Source organism: Podarcis vaucheri, assembly GCF_965113315.1.
Source record: "Podarcis vaucheri genome assembly, chromosome: 9".
NCBI classification, from domain to species: domain Eukaryota; kingdom Metazoa; phylum Chordata; class Lepidosauria; order Squamata; family Lacertidae; genus Podarcis; species Podarcis vaucheri.
In genome coordinates, this window is record NC_138767.1 from 7,746,241 (window position 1) to 7,768,021 (window position 21,781).

Genomic DNA, 21,781 nt, shown 5'->3' on the forward strand with positions numbered 1-21,781 from the left:
TCTTTCAGATACCTGAATCCCGAGCCATCGAGGGCTGTACTCAAAACAAGCACTTTAAAACCAGCTTGGCAGCCTGGCAGCAGTCAGTGCTGAGCTTTCTGCACCAGTGTTATATGTTAGTGGTAAGCTGCCCCTGCAAGCAGTCTTGCTGCTGCATTCTGCTCTAACTGCAGGCAAGATAATTTTGCAGGCCTGCTTAGATCTAGTTGAGGCCAAGACAGAGGCACTATCATTGGACCAAAGCAAGGCCAATCCAGGGCAGAGACTCTGGCTTCTTGCTTCTATTATTTTGAGTTAGCTTCACATTTGTATTTCAGCCTTCCTCTAACGAGCTCGGGCTGGCAATTACTGGCCCAAGGTCACCACCTGTTCTTCATGGCTGCATTTCGATTCCAGTATGCATCATACAATTTCGTTTTAATATTATTAATGGAGTGGGTGGTCCTAATTTGCCTCATTCTTTCGTCTACTGCTGGCATTCCCTATGCCAAAACTCCTGATTAAGTTATCAGACAATTCTGTGTAGAGCAAGTTAGTATCATGTTTATTTTCATTTTCTGTACAGCTATATTGAAACTATATTAGCTCTCCCCAGGATTTTGACAAGCGAGCTTATATAATTTCTAATATATACTTTTGTTAGGGTAGAAGGGGGTAAGGGTGAAGCATATCCAAGCAATATGTTTCTTGGAATAGGCTTGAGAGAGTGTTGCCCAACCTTTGCCATCCAGGTGCCCTCTAGAGGTTTTGAGCTACAACCCCCAATAGCCCTAGCCAGCACGGGTTCTGGTGTAGTCTCACAAATGTACCATGCAATCCCACCCAGTACAGCCCTGGTTCCAAGAATGTAGAAGATCTTGATTGTGTTTGATTAAGTATTCTCAGCAACTCCTGGTTGTATAATTCAATTCTGGTGCTCATTATTTCACGTAAATTTAAGTTCTTTCAGTCTGTAGAGATCTGCACCAATTTGACAGCTTCCAAAAGTATAAAATCAATCGTACATATTTAAATTATGATGTCAGCTCTTCAACAAGAATAAACTTCTGCAGTTCATAATGTGCTTTCAATCTTTACAGCTTCATAGAATGTATTAGCGAGTGCAGTTCAGGAACTGGAGGCCCTGCCCTTTATCTTTTTCTACTGTAACATATTAACTACTGGAACTTTGGGCACTATGTATAACAGAGTGTATTCTGGCAAAGTTACCGCCAAACAGGATCTACAGTAGGCACCAGAAAGAGCATCAAAAGGGCAAGAATCATTGTCCATTCGTTCCAGTGATTGTAGACTTTTAGTTACACAAACAAGGAATTGGTGTTTGTGGCAGCCAAGCACTCCAAAAAACATGATGGAAACCCTACGATCACTTCACCTTCTAGATACGAGTCCCTTTCCCCCCCAAGTGTGGGTGCTGATGCATATGTAGCCAAAACATCACCATCAGTGCACAAGAGATGAGTTATCAGCTGCCCCAGGTGTGTTTTGTAGAAGTACCCCCCAAAATGGGAAGGGATCAAAGAAGGGACACCCTCCCGAAAAAAAGGACTGAGCATGCACAGTGGCAAAGAAATGCTGACTTATTGATGAATGGGTGGGACAGAAAACTGGGTGGGAGATTGCATGGAACAGAATGCAGTATTCTGGAGGAGAGCATGGCTGGCTGCAACACTAAACAAGAGCACTGCTACACTTCCTCATTTTGTTACAAGCCCTACCTGTCTATATTTCCCCTCACCTTTTGTCAGAGAAATGACCGTATTGTATTGTTTCATCCCTGGCTGCTTATTGTATTCACAATAGTATTTCAACCCTCTTCCTATGGGACCGCCTCTCCTGGTATGCCCCGCGGAGGACCTTAAGGTCCACAAATGACAACCCTTTGGAGGTCCCAAGCCTCAAGGTGGTTAGATTGGTCTCAACTAGGGCCAGGGCCTTTTCAGAACTGGCACCAACTTGGCGGAACGCTCTGTCACAAGAGACTAGGGCCCTGTGGGACTTGACATCTTTCCGCAGGGCCTGCAAGACAGAGCTGTTCCGCCTGGCCTTTGGTTTGCTCTCAGTCTGACCCTTATGTTTCCCTCCCCTTATGGTTTTGATCTATGACCTACTTTTAAAATGAGGCTGCATTTTAAATTGTATTTTAACCTGTATTTTAAATTGGTCCCCCCCATTATGTTTTTATTGCAATTTTACTGGTATTAGCCGCCCTGAGCCCGGCTCTGGCCAGGGAGGGCGGGGTATAATTTTTTTTTTTTAAATTCTTCCTCTTCAAAACTCATTGTGGCTGGCTGGGGGAACAAAATACGAAGCTTGTTAGATATAATTCTGATGTTGAGGAAGGTGAAAGCCTCTTCTTTGTGAGAGATTAGATGGCCACGTATCAGGGAATCTATCATAGTGGATTTCCTGAATTGGCAAGGGATGGACACTGTGATCCACATCCTGTTTGGAAAATGAGCAATGAAATTAAGACTCAAGTTGGACATCAAAGGCAGCAGTCTCTTTTATATTAATATTTGTGTTTGTTTCATTTGTTCCTCTCTAGATGCAGTGTGCATTGTCAGTGCTGCTATGACATTGCCACATTCTGTGTGTCACAATGTTGTCCAGTATTGTGCCACTAACTGCGAGACCATGTGGATCGGAGCGGGTGATCCTTGGTATATGGGAGGCCACAGTAATGGCGATGACAGCTATAGCAGCCATGGACTGAGCAGCAGAAAATAATTGGCATGGGATAGTGACAAAAGTACTAGGGGAATTGTAGGTTCTTTAAAAAAAACCCCACCTCTGAGGGAAATGTCAGTATGTCTGTTTCAAGAAAGGTGTCAAAAGCCTGGGTAACTCTGCAGTTCTTCTGTGAGAAAATTCTTCAAATCTCCCTAGGTTTTAGACAAAATAAAAATGATTTACTTATTTTTAGGACAGACTTAGCCTGATCCATTTGCTCTTGTTTCTAGAGCTTTTCTTTAGAGACAAGAACAGAATGTGTGTGTGCTTCCACAATGACAGTAATTTTCTTTATTCAGAATATTTCCCCACTGCTTAACTGCAAATTAATGTTTGTTAATATTTTATAATGTTTAATATTTAATCAAGAATTTTATTCCCTCCTACCCTGAAATATATGTTGAGACAACACACATTTTTATCAAGCTGATTTGTACATATGGGTGCTGAAAATATAATGGATTCAGTTTATTTCTTTTGAAGCGCAGTTTCAAGAATGAAGAGTGAGAAAAGTAACATCTTGGTACCCTTATGTATTGATTCAAATTGTACTCAGGGCTACACAAAATATAGCAATAATTAAACTTAAAATTGAGTACCAAGGGAAAGAATCATTTATTGGATGTAGTTCTCAGTTTCAAATGCCTGTGTCTGTCCTAAGGGCTATTTGTACTGCTTTCTGTGTAATATTTTATTTAAATGCACTTTTAATGCCTGTATAAACTACCAAGATAAAATTGGATTGTAGAGAAAAGAATGCTGTTCTACTAAACCTCTGTGTGATGCAGAGAAATAAATTTACAATTTTACAAAAGACCACTTCCTTCCCTAATGACACTCTTGGGTGTTAAGATGAGCAGAGTCTTGGTAGAAGTTCAGGGTAGAGATCAGGAGAGGACATTATCTGTGATAGCCCCTAAGATATAGAATTCCCTTGCCAAAGAGGTGTGCCTGTCACTTTCATTATATAATTTGTGTCCTATAATCTGGGTTTTGACACTTGAGATTTATTTTTTTTAAGGACCCAGAATGTTTTTGTGACTGTAATTTGTTTTAAACTATATTAGATACTGTATTTTTTACATTTCTGTAACCCACCCTGAGACCTTGTGGTGAAGGGTAGGTATGAAATTGAAGTAGTAGTCTTAATAATAATGTCTGCTATTAGATTCTACTAACTAAGGGGTACATAGGGAAATGTTGGTTTTCCTGGGGTTTGTGGTATTTGGTACTAATTTGCAAACTTACAGTATACAAATAATATGCTTATTGGATCAACACTTTTGGTTCACAGTTTATACAATAACAGAGCGAAATGTAGCACAGTATCTACCAGATATTAATTCGAGATTTTGGCAAGAGTTCTTCTGAGCTCGGCTGAAAAGATGAACTTCAGAGACTCATTAAAAACTGTGTCAGAGGAGAAGCATATTTTACAAACCAACTTGGGGAACACACAATTTCGACTAGAGAAACGAATTGAGCAGAAAGAAAATCAGTCCTCCTTCACTGCTCTGGTTAGGCTCACCATCCCCTGTGGCTGATTTTTTAATTTTTTTAAAAAAAAAGTCATTGAGAAACTGATCTTAACCCTCTATTTGGGCCCTGAAATGACACTTTGTAAGGAAAGAAAACAGTTGAAAGTTTCTGTGTCATCCGATTCAGACTGACATCATGCGAAGAAGAAGGAACCTTGTTTGTCTTCTGAAGAAAAGCTCTTCTCCTGTTCAGTCCTAATACTCCCTGCCCCCCATCCCCAGTTGCTTTGGATAGGGTGTGTCACCTACCTTTCTAGTGCACCATCTGAAATCAGGGTGTTGGGCAGGCTTTAGAGTGGTGTGTATATGTTTTAAGGTTGTGATTTAAGAATTACACATGCATTAATTCTAGGGTGCAACTGATAAAACTGGTTGTGTGTCTCCCAGAGGCAGCGAAGGAACCAGCTTTCAAACTGATACTAGGATAAGTGTATTCCAAAGTCTGGCAAGTGTTGCCATACTTTTCGCTGCCCTTGTGGCAGCTCATAGATGTTTACCAGTCCAAGAGCAAATAACAGTAACCCAATCCTGTCTGTCTTTGTTTGCAAAGATTAAGCGGCTTTTATGACAGAGTGGCACAGCAGAACAAACCATTACCAGCAAAATATAGGATTTTGTTTGAACTACCTCCTTGCAAATAATTCAGAGAGCAGCCGCTGTGGCTAGTTCTTGAGAGCAGGATGCTATTGTTATACTGGCGCTTTCACAATACACCTTTAGGTGCCAGGCAGAAACGTTCCTTTTTAACCAGGCCTTTGCCTGACTTGATCTACATCCTATACCCTTTCAAAAATGCTGGCTCTTTTGGGTTGTTGTTTTTTAATTGGGTTGTTGTTTTTATTTTGATTTTATGTATTTGATATTTTATGTGAACTGCCCTGAGACCTTCAGGTATAGGGCGGCATATAAATCAAATAAATAAATAAAATAATAAAATAATTGTGCTGGTCCGGGGGGGGGGGGAGATTACCGTTGGCGTGGTCAAAGTCCGGTCCTGGGTCACGAGTCTGGAAACAGTTCACAAAGAGCGAGGCGGGGTCCGAAGCAGGAAGCCGGGTGGGGACGGGAACTCTGGAAGAACAGGTCTGTTAGGATATTTCCGTTCCACCTTAAAAGGGAGCAGAATGTTTGTGTCACAGCCTGCGTATTTCCTGTTTTCACAGGATGTTTCTGTTGTGTCTTTGCTTTCGCTCTCTCTGTGTCTGGAGACACTGACGCAGGCAGTCATGTCTTTCTTTGTTCTGATCAACGCTGAATAAAACTTGTAAATAATGCTCTCCTGCGTGCAACTTCTGCTGTGAATTATCTGCTGATAGAGTGTGCATGAGCTCTAGAATGTGGCAAGCTTTTTTCTAGAAACTCATGTCACTAATTGCTGATACTGCGTGCCTACGGGAGATCGATGGATCGTCCAGCAGACAGCTTGGGGCCATGATGGACTTTATCTCCCTGGCAGTCTCCCAACAAGGTCTGGGTCCGGGCAGAAGCAGGTATTCAACAACGTTGCTCCCACAACCTGGGACCGGGTTGACTGGCCTTTATCTTCTCTGAGGCCAGGAGCGGTCCTGGCCCCCAGGAGACCCGCCTCTCCTGGCCTTAAGGCGAGCACTCCTCCTGGGAGAAACCAGTTCCCTCCGCCTCTCTGCCCTGAGCCTCTGCAACTCAGGAGAGGCTGGAGGGTTACTGGACCCAGGGGGAGACTCACCTTCCCCTGACAGGGCTGGGAGAGGCACACCTGTAGGCACTGTGTCCTCAATCACCTCCGGAGCCAGAGTGGAATCACCTGGTGCCTGCTCCTGAGGATCCGGCACAGGTGCAGGCGCTTCAGATCCAAGCCCCTGCCCCAGTTCAGCCGGCCCTGGAGGCGGGGACTCCTGTGCAGGCTGGGATTCCTCCGGTTCAGCCTCTGAATCGGATTCCCAGACCATCACAATAATAAAAACAACTTGAAACTATGATTAATTCTTTAGTATTGGGTACCATAGTGCTTCTGGGAGAATTTCATTTTTCGTTATTGTCTTGTACATTTTTCAAGAAGCAGGGAGTAAGAAGTGGCTTTTGTAATCAGCTTTTAAAACATGCTTCTTTCTAATTGCCCTCCAGGTGAAACGATGAGAATTGCTTCGTCAGAGTTTGCCGATGATCCCTGTTCCTCTGTCAAGCGAGGCACCATGGTCCGGGCAGCACGGGCTCTGCTCTCAGCTGTCACTCGCCTGCTCATCCTGGCTGACATGGCAGATGTCATGAGGCTTTTGTCCCACTTGAAAATCGTAAGACTTCTTCAATACGTTATGCTCTTGTATGTGCTGTGGTGAGCAAGTGGTGGAAGGGATATGGCATGCTACATACAAAGGAAGGACAACCAGGTTTATATGGGGCTTGTATTTTGTAGTTGCAAATATTTCGGGGAAATATCATCATCAAAACCAAGTATCCCACCGGTATTGCTTCCTAGGCGTAACTCTGGCTTACTTCTGTTTGGTAGTGGGGGAAATTCTGCATGGCCACTGCTGGATCTATTCCTTGGGGTTTGGCTTGGCAGCTGAGTACTGTATTTACTTGTTTGAATGCAGAAGTGCATCACAGATAGGAATTGGTAGTAAGAGTTGTGGGGAGCGGGAATTTAAGTGTGAGCCCGTTGGGATGTATTCAGACGCTCCATCAGACACACCTATTCAACATTACTATGTGTTCTCTGAAAAGCCATTGCTTTTTCACCATGTTTGGTTAAAGTTTCAAACCGAGAATGGAATGTCTATGTAAAACAATAATGACAGCTATTTTTTTGCTTTGTTACACTGGCCATATCATGAATTAATACAGACATCCACACATACTATTACATGACTAATCCATGCGTACTATGTGTAATGCATCACTGGGCTATGCAGGCGCGTTTGCGGTAGTGTGTTGTCATTGCCTTGTGGACATTATCACATTGAAAAAATGGAATGACCATAGTTGGCCTCACGTGCATAATAAGCCACAGACAAATTAATGTAGAGTCACAATAGCTTTATGCTACCCCTAGAATTGAAGGCAACAGTCTTGAATACCAGTTGCTGAGGACCATGAACAGGAGAGAGGACAGTCCTCACTTCCTGCTTTGTGGGCTGTTCAGAGGCACATTGTTGGCTCTGTGGAAAAACAAGATGCCGGACTGGACAGGGTTTTGCTCTGATCCAGCAGGGCTCATCTTCATTTTCTTATTGGGGCGTGGGGAAAGTGGTTTAGCCGTAACAGGTGCACACTGTGTGTGTTTCTTTGAGAGCTGCTTTTCAGACTGTCCTGTAACATAAGGAAGCTGTAGACTTACCACCCTCTTGTGGTAAAATTAAAGCACAGCAGTGTGCTTTTGCCTGTGAGCCACAGTATGAAATTAATTACATCCAAATGTCAGAACTCTTTTGATTGGAGATGGAAACAGCGAGTGCTTAATGAATCATCAAAGATGGGGAAAAAATATGAAAACCGCAGAGGAATTGCAGAGTGGCAAATGATTTACTGTGGGTTTGTACTTGGTTTGCCACTGTCTGCCTTCCTGCCTACAGAGGCATGTAACAAAATGCTTTGTAATTGGAGCTAACCAGTGTAATGATTGATTTTCCCATTCCTCTCTTCATAACTGAGCATTGCTAATTGTGCTGCTGGTGGAAGATCTGTTGTGTAAACTGGACTGAGCAGAATGTTTATAATCTTTTATTTTCTTGATCAGACCCCCCCCCCTTTTCTGCCCCCTTCCTTTCCCCCTTCAAATGGCAGTAGAATGTTGTTTCCGAGGCAATGATGCATTGCAACCTTTAGCTTGGAATGAGAGCTAGGCAGACTCTTCTTGAATTCCCCAGAACTAGGGTTTGCAATGGAAAATGCCAAATCCTCTCCTGCAGGAAGGTGACAGTCCATGCTTTAATGAACACAGTGCTTTTTTACTCAAAAATCAACCACATTACCCTATAAATATTTGCACAGCTAGCAATGCGTGTGTGACCATATTTTTCATTTCCTAATGAAGACTGGTCCAACTCACACAATCTCTTGACGCTGCAGACTTTCAAAGTCTGTGTTTGGCCTCAATCCCCTTTCATACAGATACTTGAAGGACATGGTTGTGATTACAGAACTCAGTTTTTATAGCTTATCTACAGCCCTCATATTGCTAGACTTGATTGATTAATTTGTGGGCATCATGACACATTAATATTTGGGAACACTTACTGGGAGGGTAGGAAAGGAAAATATGTAATCACTTTTTTTTTCCTTTCAAGAATCTCTGTAAATCATCATCATCCACTTAATTATATTTTGTTTACACTATTTAAAATTTGGATTAGTTTAACTAACTTTTAAACATTAATTTGTTATTACAGCTGTTTCAAGTTAGTTTTGGATATTTCAGCAATAGTCATTTATTTAATACATTTATAATACCAACCTTTACATACTCATATATGTTGTATATGTACAATGGAGCTTCCACTCTCACTCCTGCCCTCTCCAGCTCCCACCCCCTAGAATTGGGGGACCATCTACATTAGATATGGTTGGTATGCAGGGCTAGGAGAGGAAACACAAGTTTCACTGCAGTAGTAGAACTAAGCTTATGGAACACTGAAGACAGCACAATATTAAGATACAACTTTCTATACAGACCACCCAGCTGAGACGCTAACATAATTTTGGATCCTACCTTGACTAGATTCCTTCCACATCTCTTGTGCCGCAGGCCTCTGCCTTCCTGGAGTAAGAACTGTGAGAAGATGTGAACTACCATAAAGTAGACCAGGTTTAGACTTCACATCTCAAGATCCTCAAGCACTACAATCTGCTTCAACAACAAATAGCTACTTTCATTATTTCATAATAGTTATTCATATCTTCTAATATTGACAGAGTTGGATGAACCATTTTGCTATGTAATTACCTGGAAATTCACCTCATCCTTTACCTGTTAGATCACTACACTCTGCAGGCGAGGGCCTCAAGCAGAGATCATCTTAATCAGGCGTTTCCTTCTGCGGAATATAGGAATTGGGCTTCAGTTTGGAATTTCCCCCAGTTAAATATTAGACAGGCACTGTTTCTATTCGCTTTTCTGCTGAAGACCTTCCTCTTCCAAAAAAGCCTTTTAAGCTGAGATCTTTTCCAACCTGCATCTACAATGGAATTATTTTTAAAGGTAAAGGTAAAGGTACCCCTGCCCGTACGGGCCAGTCGTGTCCGACTCTAGGGTTATGTGCTCATCTTGCTCTATAGGCCGTGAGCCAGCGCCGTCCGAAGACACTTCCGGCTCATGTGGCCAGCGTGGCAAGCTGCATATGGCGAGCCAGAGCAGCATACGGAACGCTGTTTACCTTCCCGTTGGTAAGCGGTCCCTATTTATCTACTTGCACTTAAGAGTGCTTTCAAACTGCTAGGTGGGCAGGAGCTGGGACCGAATGAGAGGAGCTCACCCCGCCGCGGGGATTCGAACCGCCGACCATACGATCAGCAAGTCCTAGGCACTGAGGTTTTACCCACAGCGCCACCCGCGTCCCCCAGTTAAACATTATTTCCCCCAGTTAAATATCAGACAGGCACTGTTTCTATTCTCTTTTCTCCTGAAGACCTTCCTCTTCCAAAAATACCTTTTAAGCTGAGATATTTTCCAACTTGCATCTACAATGGAATTATTTTTAAGTGGCTTAATTTTTTTAAATTGTTTTATCTCTTTTGTTTGCACCCTAGGCTCCTTTGGGAGGAAGGGAGGGATATAAATTAAAACTAATATAGCAGCACTGCTACAACCTCTAGAGGTTCCATAGTGAAAAGCAGCAAGATTGTGAGAAACTCTCTAAAGTTATTTATAATATAGAGTGGAAGGTTCTTTCACTTTCTTCACACTTGGATGTGTATTGCCCCCACTGACCATGGGGAGGTCCCATTATACAATTAAAATAGGTGAATGCATCTGTATATGAGAGAGAAATATGTATGAGTTAAGTTCAGTGTGCTGTGGCTTCTAGATATTAGATGTGCTGAGAACCTTTAGTCTCCTGACCCCACTAGAAGCCTTCTACCAATGTCTGTATATTACAGTGGTACCTCGGTTTTCAAACGTAATCCATTCCGGAAGACCGTTCGAGTTCTGAAACGTTTGAAAACTGAAACCCAGTAGCTGACAGCTAGGCCTCAGGATCTTGTACTTAGTAGAAGCTGCATGGTATGTTCAACTTCTGAGACATGTTTGAAAACCAAAGCATTTACTTCCAGGTTTATGGTATTCACACCGAAATGGAGACATTCGAAAACTGAGGTACCACTGTAGTTCTAAGCTACTTTAAGAGTTCTCTTCAACTCTGCTAATCCCACATCACATAATATAGTAATAATAATCAAGTTCTTTGAGTGAAACTTTGGATGGATAAAATTGGCTGGTGTACTTCAAGAATTTTCTGCATCAATATGACAGGCAGGTAGACATATCATCACCTTTAAGTTAGAGAACATCAGCTGAGTACAGTAGAACTGTTAATTGTGCCAAAGGAGATGTTCATAAACTATTATACATTAAAAGGGGACAGCATGGGATAGTCATAGCTAGCTTTAAAAGAATATTACATGCAAAAATATTAAAAAGTATGATTTGAAGAGTTAAAACATATTATGGGCATATTATCTTGTTTAGTTTCAGAATAAGTCTTCCTTCCTGAATAATTTGTCCTTCCAAAAGAGCCAGAATCATCTTGCCACCCATTCCACAATCTCTGTTCCCACCAACCCTCCATCTCATCTCACTCTTGTGCTATTATCCAAGTTTTGGTGCTGAAGCAAGGCCACTTAGCTCCTGTTTTGGTTCCTATCAATCATGTCTCCTCCTGGCTTCCTGCAAAACCCTTAGGAAACGGTTGGCCCAGTTTGAGGAGAAACAGCTTTAAAAAGCTTGTGATGCATACCCCTGCAGGTGTTCCACGCTGTCAGCTCCCACTGGAGCAGATGGGACCTAGGTAATTCTGTTCACCTTTGGAAATCAGGCTGCTCCAGAGAAATTTCTAATTAATTATGTAGAAGTGTCGCTTGGTAGCAGGCTGGCTGAGCTAACAAAGACTTTGACCCTAAAAATAAGTCACTTTTTTCCCTGGCACTCATGTCCGGAACAAGGCACTGTTTCAGACTTTCTGATGAAATATTTACACCTACACAAATCAAGCAGTGTTACAGAAATGACACTTTGTCCCTTAAATATAGTTTGCTGACATGAACGTAAATTTGCAGTGTTTTGCTGCAAGCAGACTTTCTATTTGTACCTCTACATATACCGTATTTCCCTGAAAAGTTTCAGAAGAGATGATCTGAGGCAGTTATTCTAAGACAATTGCCTAATTCAACTGACATTTTCACAAATATGCAATAGAAACATCTAATAGCCTCACAACCTGTTGTTCTATGCTCTCCTTTTCTCTTACACAACCCACCCACCCCTGGCTGAAGACACTGACATTAATTGAAAAAGGAGGGAAGCTGGTCTGTAATAGAATTTGTCAGCAACTTCATTTGCATAAGAATGGAAGTGATAGTGGTCCTCTTTATCCTAGGATTGTAGCAATTTTCCACGTCACAAAATTAGTATTTTTAGTGGTGGTGAAAAAGCAACTGGAACAAATTGCATGATGATGAGATTCTGGTTTTCACAGTAATTTTCTTAACTGTCATGGCAATCAGGAAGGTTTTGTACCTGCACTTCTTTTAACAGGAATGGAATGAGTTGATGCTATGATTGCTCAGTTATAAGCTGAATACTGTTTACCCGAATACTGAATATTATCTACAGGCACCTACTCAGTTATGCATGTTTTACTGTAGAGCTTGCAGTAGTAGTGGCTTTCCTGTCTCCATCCAGGTAAAATCTCAAGTGGTGAAGCTGATAAATGGCACTTTGAGGTGCAGAAGCTGCCTGGCCTGTACTGAGAGTGCTGAATGAATAAACTTCCCCAGACTGTAATCCTGATCCCCATTTAGAACAGAAGTGTAACTTCCTCTAAAACAGGTTGACCTGCAGCTACCTATCTGGATGAACTACCGTAGCAAAGAGTACCACCTTATCCGGGCAGAATCTTTTGTTCTCCCTCTTCCAGTCCATTGCCATACCCAAATACTGGTTCAGGACTACAGCCTCCCCTCTATCTAATTAATCAGATTTTCACCATTTTTTCTTCATCTATGCGCTAGTAATCTGCGCCTTGTTCTAATTCTTTCAGATCAGGCCAAAGGTTCATCTAGTCAGCATCCTGTTCTTGCAATGGCCAACCAGATGCCTCTTTCCAGAACTGGTAACTGATACTGGGTGTCCATGAGTTAGGAGAGAAAAATAAAGCTTTTCTTCATCCACTCTATCAGCTCCATGCATAATTTCACACACTTCTATCATGTTGCCTTTACTCTCCCTTTCTCTAAAGTAAAAAGCCCCATATTCTTTAACCTTTCGTCATAGGGCTTTTGCTTGCACTTTTCTGAACCTTTTCTAACTGTAGAAAACTGTACGTAAGTGTTCCATAAGTGGTCACCCCATAAATTTGTATATTGACATTATGATATCAGCAGTTTTATTTTTAAGTTCTTTCCAGATGATCCTTAGCCTTTTACACAGCTGCCATGTCATGCTAGCTGTACTTCAGCAAAGCTTATTCTTCTATATGCATGTTTATTTTATCTTTAAAAATACTTTCCACCAGTTTTCAAGGGACAGACATTAAGCTATCTGGCCTGTAATTTCCAATATCTCCCTTTGATCTCTCTCTCTTTCTCCCTCTCCCTCATTACAATGGTTATTTTCCCATTGTCAGGTATAGAGGGTGATCTGAGGGACAAGTTGCATATTTTTGTTAGAAGGTCAACAATTTCACATTTGAGTTATCTGTCACCTCTGGGGTGGGTGCCATCTGGACCTGGTGATTTGCCAGTTTTTCTTTTGTCCAGGAGGCCTCAAACTTCATCTCTCATCTACCTCATCTCCTCAGACTCCTTTCCAACAGAAGTTAGTTCAGCCACTGGGATCTTTCATATACCTTCTGCTGTGGAGACAGATACCAATTATTCATTCAGCATCTCTGCAGTCTTCTCACTCTCCTTCAGCATACTTCAACTCCCTTGTAATCCAAAGGTCCGACAGTTTCCTTAGCCAGTCTTCTGCTTTGAACGTATTTTGCTGTTGCTGGTCATTATGGGATTATTATTTTTTTTTGCAATGTGCTCCTTTCTTTCTTTCTTTCTTTCTTTCTTTCTTTCTTTCTTTCTTTCTTTCTTTCTGCATCTCTCACTGTCTGATCATATTTGTTTGGTCAAAGTTTGGGTTCCTTTTTGTTTCCCTCATTTGAAGGAAGCCTTTTTGCCTCTAACAGCTTCTTTTACTTGGCTTATTAACCAAACGTGGTATACACCAATATTTCTCAACCTTTTTCCGACCATGGCTCCCTTCCGACCTTGTTTCCTTCCTGTATCCCCCTCCCGTCGTACTGGTAGAAAGGTAGCTATTTAAATGTTTTGTTTGTAACAGCAACCCCCCTCTCAACACTTCACAATTCTTTGATATTTGCTCGCTGTTCCAAAAAACACGGCTTTTTGCATCTTTCAGCTACCACCACAGGAGTAATGCTACAGGACTAATGACCAGGCACACTAGCCAGTCTTGGGTTTCAACATTGCTATTAGGAAGTCTCAGAAAAAAATGTTGCTTTTTTCCTATCATAATTAAATAAGTCATGACCGTAGTTCTGCTGATTAGATCATGTACTCAAAATTTCCTAGCAAAGCTACCGGTAGTTGATGCTGGAATTCCTAGATCACATGCCCTCTTCCACTTTACCCTGTACAAATTTGTAACTGCTTGAATTAATTAAAATACCTCTAGCTACTTCATTGCTGAGTGACCAGCCCAATAACTTCCTTCTAACTGAATCCATAAATATTAAAATTATTCAGTTGCTCAATATTAACCCCATTGGTTTTCCATTTGTAAACCACTAGTCGTATTTCAAATACTACAGTTTCCATTTTACTGTAATTTAACATTTTTCTCTTTAACAAAACTCTCACAAATATCCAAGTAGTCCCTTATTTGTATTATATAAATGAGGACTACTGATGCACAATAAGTCTGAAAGCTTAGAATCATCTCTGCTAGCTGGGAAATATTGATGGCCTTTGCAATCTTCTATATTGTTGACATAAAAAATTGAGAGAGCGCCAAAAGGCATCCCTGTGGGGAATATACTCTGAGAAACTCACTCTAAATGTCTGTTCTGTTCCTGTATAGAGTTTTCTTCAGGACTGATGCTTATCTATGTTGGTATTTAAAAGTTTAAACTAGAGCTGTTCTTTATTGACCTGGTCAAAGGCCAATGCTAAATCAATAAAAGCTACATATAGCTCTTGTCTTGTTCTTTCAATATATTCTTAAATCAAATGATCTAAAACAAAGCATTGATTGATGGTACTTTTCCATGTGCAGAATCCTTCTTGCCTTCTGCTATAATTTGTCCAATTTTCAAAATGAGGTAGTTGATTACCAATAATTATGTTCACATGGCATGGTAAGCCAGACCTTGACCAATTTTAGGAGCAATCCCAGTTAAAAAATAAGCAGGCAGATTTTGAAATAGTTTTAACTTGCTTTTTAAAGGAATGACATAGCAATGCTAGATTCCCATCCCTTTGAGGCTATACTTGTGTTGTTAATAAATATAACTGGGTTGGATTTTGGTTCGAAGATTTCTGCTGGAATCACAACTTCTTGTTTTTTGGGGGGGCGGCGGCAGAGATAAAAGTGTTGGTATTGATCTAGTGAAATTTTCCTGTTATCCAACCTCTGCCACTGCCTTTTGTATAGAGGAAGCTGCAGACCTCCTGTTAGTCTCAGGCTGTCATCAGTGCCACCTGTTAAAGAAAATTCTGGGTTGAGAGACTGCTCAACAGCCCAGCTCGTCAGGGTACAAGTCCCCCACAGGTCCATGCGGTCAGTAAAAGAAGGAAATTCCAGCCAAGCAATTTGGAGCAAAACAGAAGTCAGTAGACTTAGATCCTTTATTGTTGCGCAACAGGTTCAACAGCAGCGAGTGAACCCAGAGCATGGGGCAACATTGACTTTTAAAACTTTCCCACCATATCCCAGAATACAGTTCACACAGCATCATCAATACATCATTGTTACATCACTAACATGTCACAAAAGGGGAGGGTTACACAAGATTACAATAGACAGATATGTCAGGGCAACACCCAAGTATAAGATTAGAATAGGCAAACATGTCTTAAGTACCTACCACCCAAAAGTAAATAGAACTTCTTTTGCGTGTCTGGAGTCTGAGGCAAGTCTGGTGTTCAAATATATAAAAGGATGTCATATAGAGGAGGGAGAAAGGTTGTTTTCTGCTGCTCCAGAGAAGCGGACACGGAGCAATGGATCCAAACTACAAGAACGAAGATTCCACCTAAACATTAGGAAGAACTTCCTGACAGTAAGAGCTGTTCGACAGTGGAATTTGCTGCCAAGGAGTGTGGTGGAGTCTCCTACTTTGGAGGTCTTTAAGCAGAGGCTTGACAACCATATGTCAGGAGTGCTCTGATGGTGTTTCCTGCTTGGCAGGGGGTTGGACTCGATGGCCCTTGTGGTCTATTCCAACTCTATGATTCTATGAGATTTGGCTTCCCTTAGAGAACAATGAACCCAGCAATTGTCACCTCTGGGCATTTCCTGGGGTAGGAGGTGTGTATACATGTCTTCAAGCTTGGGGAGGTGGCAGGGGAAAGAGTCCCTTTTCCAAGGGCAAAATGGCATTGGAATGGAGAAACTTGGCAAAGGGGTTGATTTTCTGATGTAAAGGCCCCCTGACAGTCCAGTCGCAGACGACTCTGGGGTTGCGGCGCTCATCTCGCTTTACAGGCCGAGGGAGCCGGCATTTGTCCACAGACAGTTTTTCTAGGTCATGTGGCCAGCATGACTAAGACGCTTCTGGAGAAACCAGAGCAGCTCACAGAAACGCCGTTTACCTTCCCGCTGGAGCGGTACCTGGTTCAATTTGGTTGTGTATTTTTTGAGGTTTTATTTATTTTATTTTTATTTTATTTTATTTATTTATTGTTTATGACTACTTTTGTTATGTTGTAAGTCTTTTCATGATGTAAGCTGCCTTGATCATGGTTTGAACTATGGAAAGGCAACATACAAATATTAATTTCATTTTATTTATTAAATTTCTAGACGGTACAGTAATCTAACCTAGATGTTGCCGGAGCATAGACAACAGAGGTTAGGCTATCCCTGTCCAAATAGGGGCATAGGTGGGCCACCAGCCAAAGCTGATGGAAGGCAGTCTGTGCCACTGAGCCAACCTGAGCCTCAAGTGACAGCAAAGGATCGAGGAGTACCCTCAAGCTATGCACCCACTCTTTCAAGAGCAGGCAGTCTCCCATCCATCTGGTCTAGGGAACCACTAACAGTGCTTTAGTCTTATCTGTAATTAGTTTCAGTTTGTTGGCTCCCATCCAGTCCACCACCAAAGCAAGACACTGGTCCACCACTTCCACTGCCATTCCTGCATATGTAAAGGAGAAATAGAGCTGTGTTTCGTCAGCATATTGCTGACAATGCACTTCAAAACTCCGGATAAACCTACTCAGCAATTTCATGTAGATATTAAATAGCATAGGAGACTAAATTGAACCCTGAGATACCCTACACTAAAGGCTCCATGGGACCGAAGAATACTCCCTAAGCATCACTCTTTGGAAACAACTAAATAGGACCAGAACCACTGCAATCAGTGCCACCTACCCCTAACTTGGACAGCTTGTTATTCTGCCCTTTGACCTGAAGACACTAAATAAATCAGAAATTCCGAGAAACCTGCAGCAACCAGGCTTTCACATTGGCCTAATCTATTAGCATGCCTCTGCTGCTCATTTAAGGCACAAAATGGCAGGTAACAAGGCAGACAGTCCTTCAGATACTTGGGCCCTAGGATTTCTAGTGCCTTCTAGTGTTTTATATAAGGCAGTGTCTTAAATTTGGCTGTGTAGATCCTTAAAAACAAATCTCATTTTTCAGCACAGATCCATGACCTGGCTGCCACATTCTGCACCACAGTGTGAAAATATATTTTTATAAAAGCACAAATCACACTCTCCTTGCGCATAAATGAAAGCAAAATTCCCCAGTGAATCATCACTTCCTCCACTATTAGATATTCATATGGTGTTTATATGCCAGTTTGAGTTGAAAGTGGCTAAACCCCATTAAAAAGGCTGTACCTGGATGTACTTTGTGACTTCTCAATTACATCTTCTACTATTATGCTTGCATTTTCACAAATGGCTTAATTCCAGGTTACCTAAATAATGTAGGTTACCAGCCAATAAGTTAGAAAATCTGATCTAATGCCATTTGTTTTCCTTAACACATTTTCCAGTTCTTCCCATGTCTCCCTCTTCCTACTATTATTATTTCAATTACGGTATATCCCATCCTTTGGCTCAAATGAACCCAGGGCAGGAAACACATGAATAGCAATATCATTAAAAATATACTGAAACCAAAAACATTATAAAAACAGTTAAGAAACACATTCTTTCGGCAAATGATTTCAGGATTGCCAGGAACAGCCATCAAATGTAGTAGATGGTCTCTCCAATATATCCACCTTTCTCTATCCAAAACCTTGAGATTTTCTGCTTGATAGATAGATACTGCAATTGAGTAGACGAGGCCATGGATCGGGCACAGTCCACCACAGGCCGCCTCTCCATGTGGCTCCCTAAAGTGAAAGTGGTAAGATCACTTGCCAACTACTTGATAGAACTGACGGAGCCCAATCTGAGAAGAGCGTTTACTATGGCCCGTTTCCATTCTATACCCACGGCCTTCCTCCAGGGGATTTACTCTAAGACCCCTATTACTCAGCGTCTATGTCCATGCACAATGAATGAAGTAGAGGACTTCATACATTTCTTTTTCTACTGCCCTATTTACAAGCCAATAAGATCTAAGCTCCTCCTCTTGATCCCGTCCACCATTACGTCTAAGGAAGACTGTTTGAAATCGCTTCTCGTGGACGCAAATCCCCAAATCTCACGTGGGGTGGCAATCTTCATAGTGCAGGCTCTGAAACTCAGGGCTACTCTGACAGGGTAGTGTGTCCTAGGCCGGACCTGTTTTAATTCTTTTTTTTATTACTTTTTATATATATCCGCATATTAGATTGTTGGCGCTGGCAACTAAATCTTTGCATTATTGTCTTAGGGTAATTTAAATGTCATTACGCCAGCAACATCGCCTTGTATTTTGCTTGGTTTTTGTCTCTAGCATTTTTGTATTGTCTTATTTTGCTATGGCTGTATGCTAATGCAATAAAGGTTTTGACCTTGAGTAGACTCATGGAATCATAGAATTGTAGAATTGGAAACAAGCAAAATATGGCTAAGGACTGATAGGAATTGGTTGGTTTTCCCCAATCCTCTAACCATTGTGCTTTTTGAAAACTCTTGGAAGAAAGGTTTAAGCACCACAGGTCATATTCCAATATTCTTTTCTCCTGATGCTGCTTTTGTATGGCAGAGTATATTTTCTAAATCCCATCTCACCATTCTAGCTATTCAGGGGGTAATATTAACTTAACATAAATGATATTTTACAGAGGGAATTGAAAATTATTATCTTGACCTTATTTGCATGTATATGTGTTCATGCTGTTACATGCCACTGTTTAGGCGTATAACCTCCCAAAGCAGTTTTCTAATTGTTTTAAACAATGAAGCATTAATAAAAGTCATTGCAATGCAACAGAAGAAGACAGGGGCAGAAAAACCTTTAAAAAGCCAGAATAACACACACACACACACACACACACACACAAAAAAAAAAAAAAAAAAACCATTCTGAAAAGTCAGGGCAAGAAATAAAAATAAATAAACTTCGGCTGGCACAAAAAAGATATCAAATGAGACTTCCTGGGGAGTGAATTTCAAAGGCAGGGTATTCACATTCAGGGATCTCACTTTTGTTACTCATATCCCAAAGATGACATGCTTGGTGTGCTCTTCCCTTTTTACCAATGGTACTTTAGTCTGTGTATGGAACCTCAGACCAGTAATGCTATTTTACAACCATTTTGTATCCATACATATGGTCCAAATAGGCACTTTGACCCTAGAATGGATATATATGGTGTTTTTCAGCTCTTAAAGGTGAAACATTCACCTTTTTATTTGACCAAATGATCATTTGTAATCACTCTGTAGTCATCCATGGGCAGAGCCATTTTTTCAAGCAGACTGAATACATATTTTGAAATGCTTTTTCATAATCACCAGAATGACTAACTTTTACATGAACCATCCTGAAGTAGTAATTTAGTATGGCAATTTAGGGTTCTTTTTGAGGGGTTGGGGATTGGGGATTGGCAATGTGATGAAAACTTCAGAGTTGCTCTTTTCGTATAGCAATGAAGAACAACTATGGGTGTATGTTCTTTTCTGCCAATAGTTTTGCAACAGATTGAGTGGAAGCACACATGTTAAAAATGGAAGGTTCAAAATCATCCTGATTGCACTGCTGCCATTCTTTATTTTCAGCTGTTCTTTTGTTACTGCAAATGGGTGGATTAGACAGCATATGGCATATCATAAATAGTTTCAGCACTGCATGTTTCCCCGTAGTCTGCTTTCCCAACTGTTTGAAGTGTACATGCGAAACACACAGAGATATCTGCTTCATACATTATGACAGACACCTGCAACCTGGTCCCTGGCTGTTGATTTGAAGTCCCACTCCCATAAGCCAGTGGGCATCAGGTAGCATGGCCAATAGCCCGGGATGAGAGGAGTTGTATTCCCAAAAGCCTAAAGGTCACCTGGTTGTGGATGTCTGTGTTATGGGTTACAAGCAGGTGCATGCTAATGCATAAATCCAAAGAACCATGCAAAATTTTTCACATGAAATCCACACTGTATCTATGTTTGCAGGTATTTAACCTTTAATCAAATTTTACGTGAAAATCTATTTGCTTCTTGTGATACAGGATATAGGCAGATACGTGCCAAATCTGTAATGTGTGAAACAGCTATTAGGCTATAAATAATATCTGAAAATCAGCTGGCAGGAATTTAACCCTCTCTCGTATTTTTCTCCCTTATAGGTAGAAGAAGCATTAGAAGCTGTGAAGAATGCCACAAATGAGCAAGACCTTGCAAACCGCTTCAAAGAATTTGGGAAAGAGATGGTGAAGCTTAACTATGTAGCTGCTAGAAGACAACAGGTGGATATAATTAAAAACAGTACATGAAGAAATTAAAAAAGGACTATTTCAACATAGTATTCAAAGATTCTAGATCTTTTATCAGTTTCAGAGACTGGGAAAGGGGATGAGGCTCCAAAGATCCCCTGCATTCTGGGGTTCCTGATGTTATCCTTTCCCATTGCAGCCTCTTCAGCCCCCTGAAAAGCAACTCCAAAAATAACCATATATGCCACCTTGAGCTCCTGGGAGGAAAAGTGGGATATAAATGCAACAGTAAATCTTGTAGACAGCACAGCATGGGGAGCTGTACTCATGGGAAACTACCTTGTATCATTTGATGGGTCTACCTTGAGCCAAATTCTAGATTCAGAAATCCCATTGCATTTCCAGTTAGGTCACTGGAGGGATAGTGGGATCACCAATCCTAAGGCACCTTTGGGGAAGTGCTATAGCTCAGTGGTAGAGAAGCTGTGGTGCATGCAAGAACTCCTCTGTTCAATCCTCAACATCTGCAGATAGGACTAAGGAGAGGCCCTTGCCTGAAACCCTGGAGTTCTACTGCCATTGTAGACAGTACTGAGCTAAATGGGCCACAGGTCTGATTCAGTAGAAGGCAGCATCCTTATATGCCGTCACACACAAATCAAACACCCGTAAGTGGGGAGATGCCTGTACTACTTCTGAGCCTGGGAATTATGAACTTCAGTCGCAACTTTAGTTAAAAATCCTGCTGTGACTGTGGATATGCTTCTGTGCCTTCTCTCCACCTTCTATTTGGAATAATCTTTATCCTAATTTCTGGAAGAGGTCAGGGTACCAGTGACCCCCTATAGATAACCAAACTACCTTGAGATGAGTCATAATTTCCTGTGCAGTAGTAATGAGGATTTTATTATGCTTTACATGCAGATGTGTGATAAACCCCTAATTGGTTATCTTGTTATACCGGTTTTCAGCTGAAAATTTTCATCCGAAGCAGATTCACACCAGACTGAATGAATCAGGCTGCTACCAGGGGAGGGGGCGTGGAAATGTGTGTATTTTTTTAAATGCAATGCAGCACTTTGAATGCCCTCCTTTTAAGAACCCTAATCATGATGTGCTTCCTTCCCAAATGGGCCATGCAGTGCTTTAATGGGCACAGAGGGCTTGCACTTCTGAAAATTAGGCCAGAGGATTATATAAGTTTAACCCATATTTTCAAGGCTTGGGTACAGAAAATCTTTTTTTTTTTTTTTGTACAAA

At 41.4% G+C, this 21,781-nt stretch overlaps 1 protein-coding gene and 2 long non-coding RNA genes across 5 annotated transcripts in view; 2 read left to right on the forward strand and 1 right to left on the reverse strand.

Moving 5' to 3' along the window:
* LOC309540155 overlaps positions 1-9,199 on the reverse strand; it is a 52,204-nt gene extending 43,005 nt beyond the window's left edge. Inside the window, exon 1 of the long non-coding RNA XR_014223078.1 lies at positions 8,959-9,199. This is a non-coding gene — a long non-coding RNA (uncharacterized lncRNA). The remainder of the gene's footprint in view (positions 1-8,958) is intronic.
* CTNNA2 (catenin alpha 2) overlaps positions 6,335-21,781 on the forward strand; it is a 417,182-nt gene continuing 401,735 nt past the window's right edge. For all 3 annotated transcript variants that reach the window (XM_082236383.1, XM_082236385.1, XM_082236384.1), the window contains exons 1-2: positions 6,335-6,541; positions 20,435-20,554. In XM_082236383.1, coding sequence (XP_082092509.1) covers positions 6,350-6,541; positions 20,435-20,554 — 312 coding nt within the window. In that variant the 5' untranslated portion in view covers positions 6,335-6,349. The remainder of the gene's footprint in view (positions 6,542-20,434; positions 20,555-21,781) is intronic.
* LOC309540199 lies at positions 8,995-12,640 on the forward strand. Its single transcript, XR_014223124.1, has 2 exons — positions 8,995-9,083; positions 12,506-12,640. It is a non-coding gene; the product is annotated as an uncharacterized lncRNA (long non-coding RNA).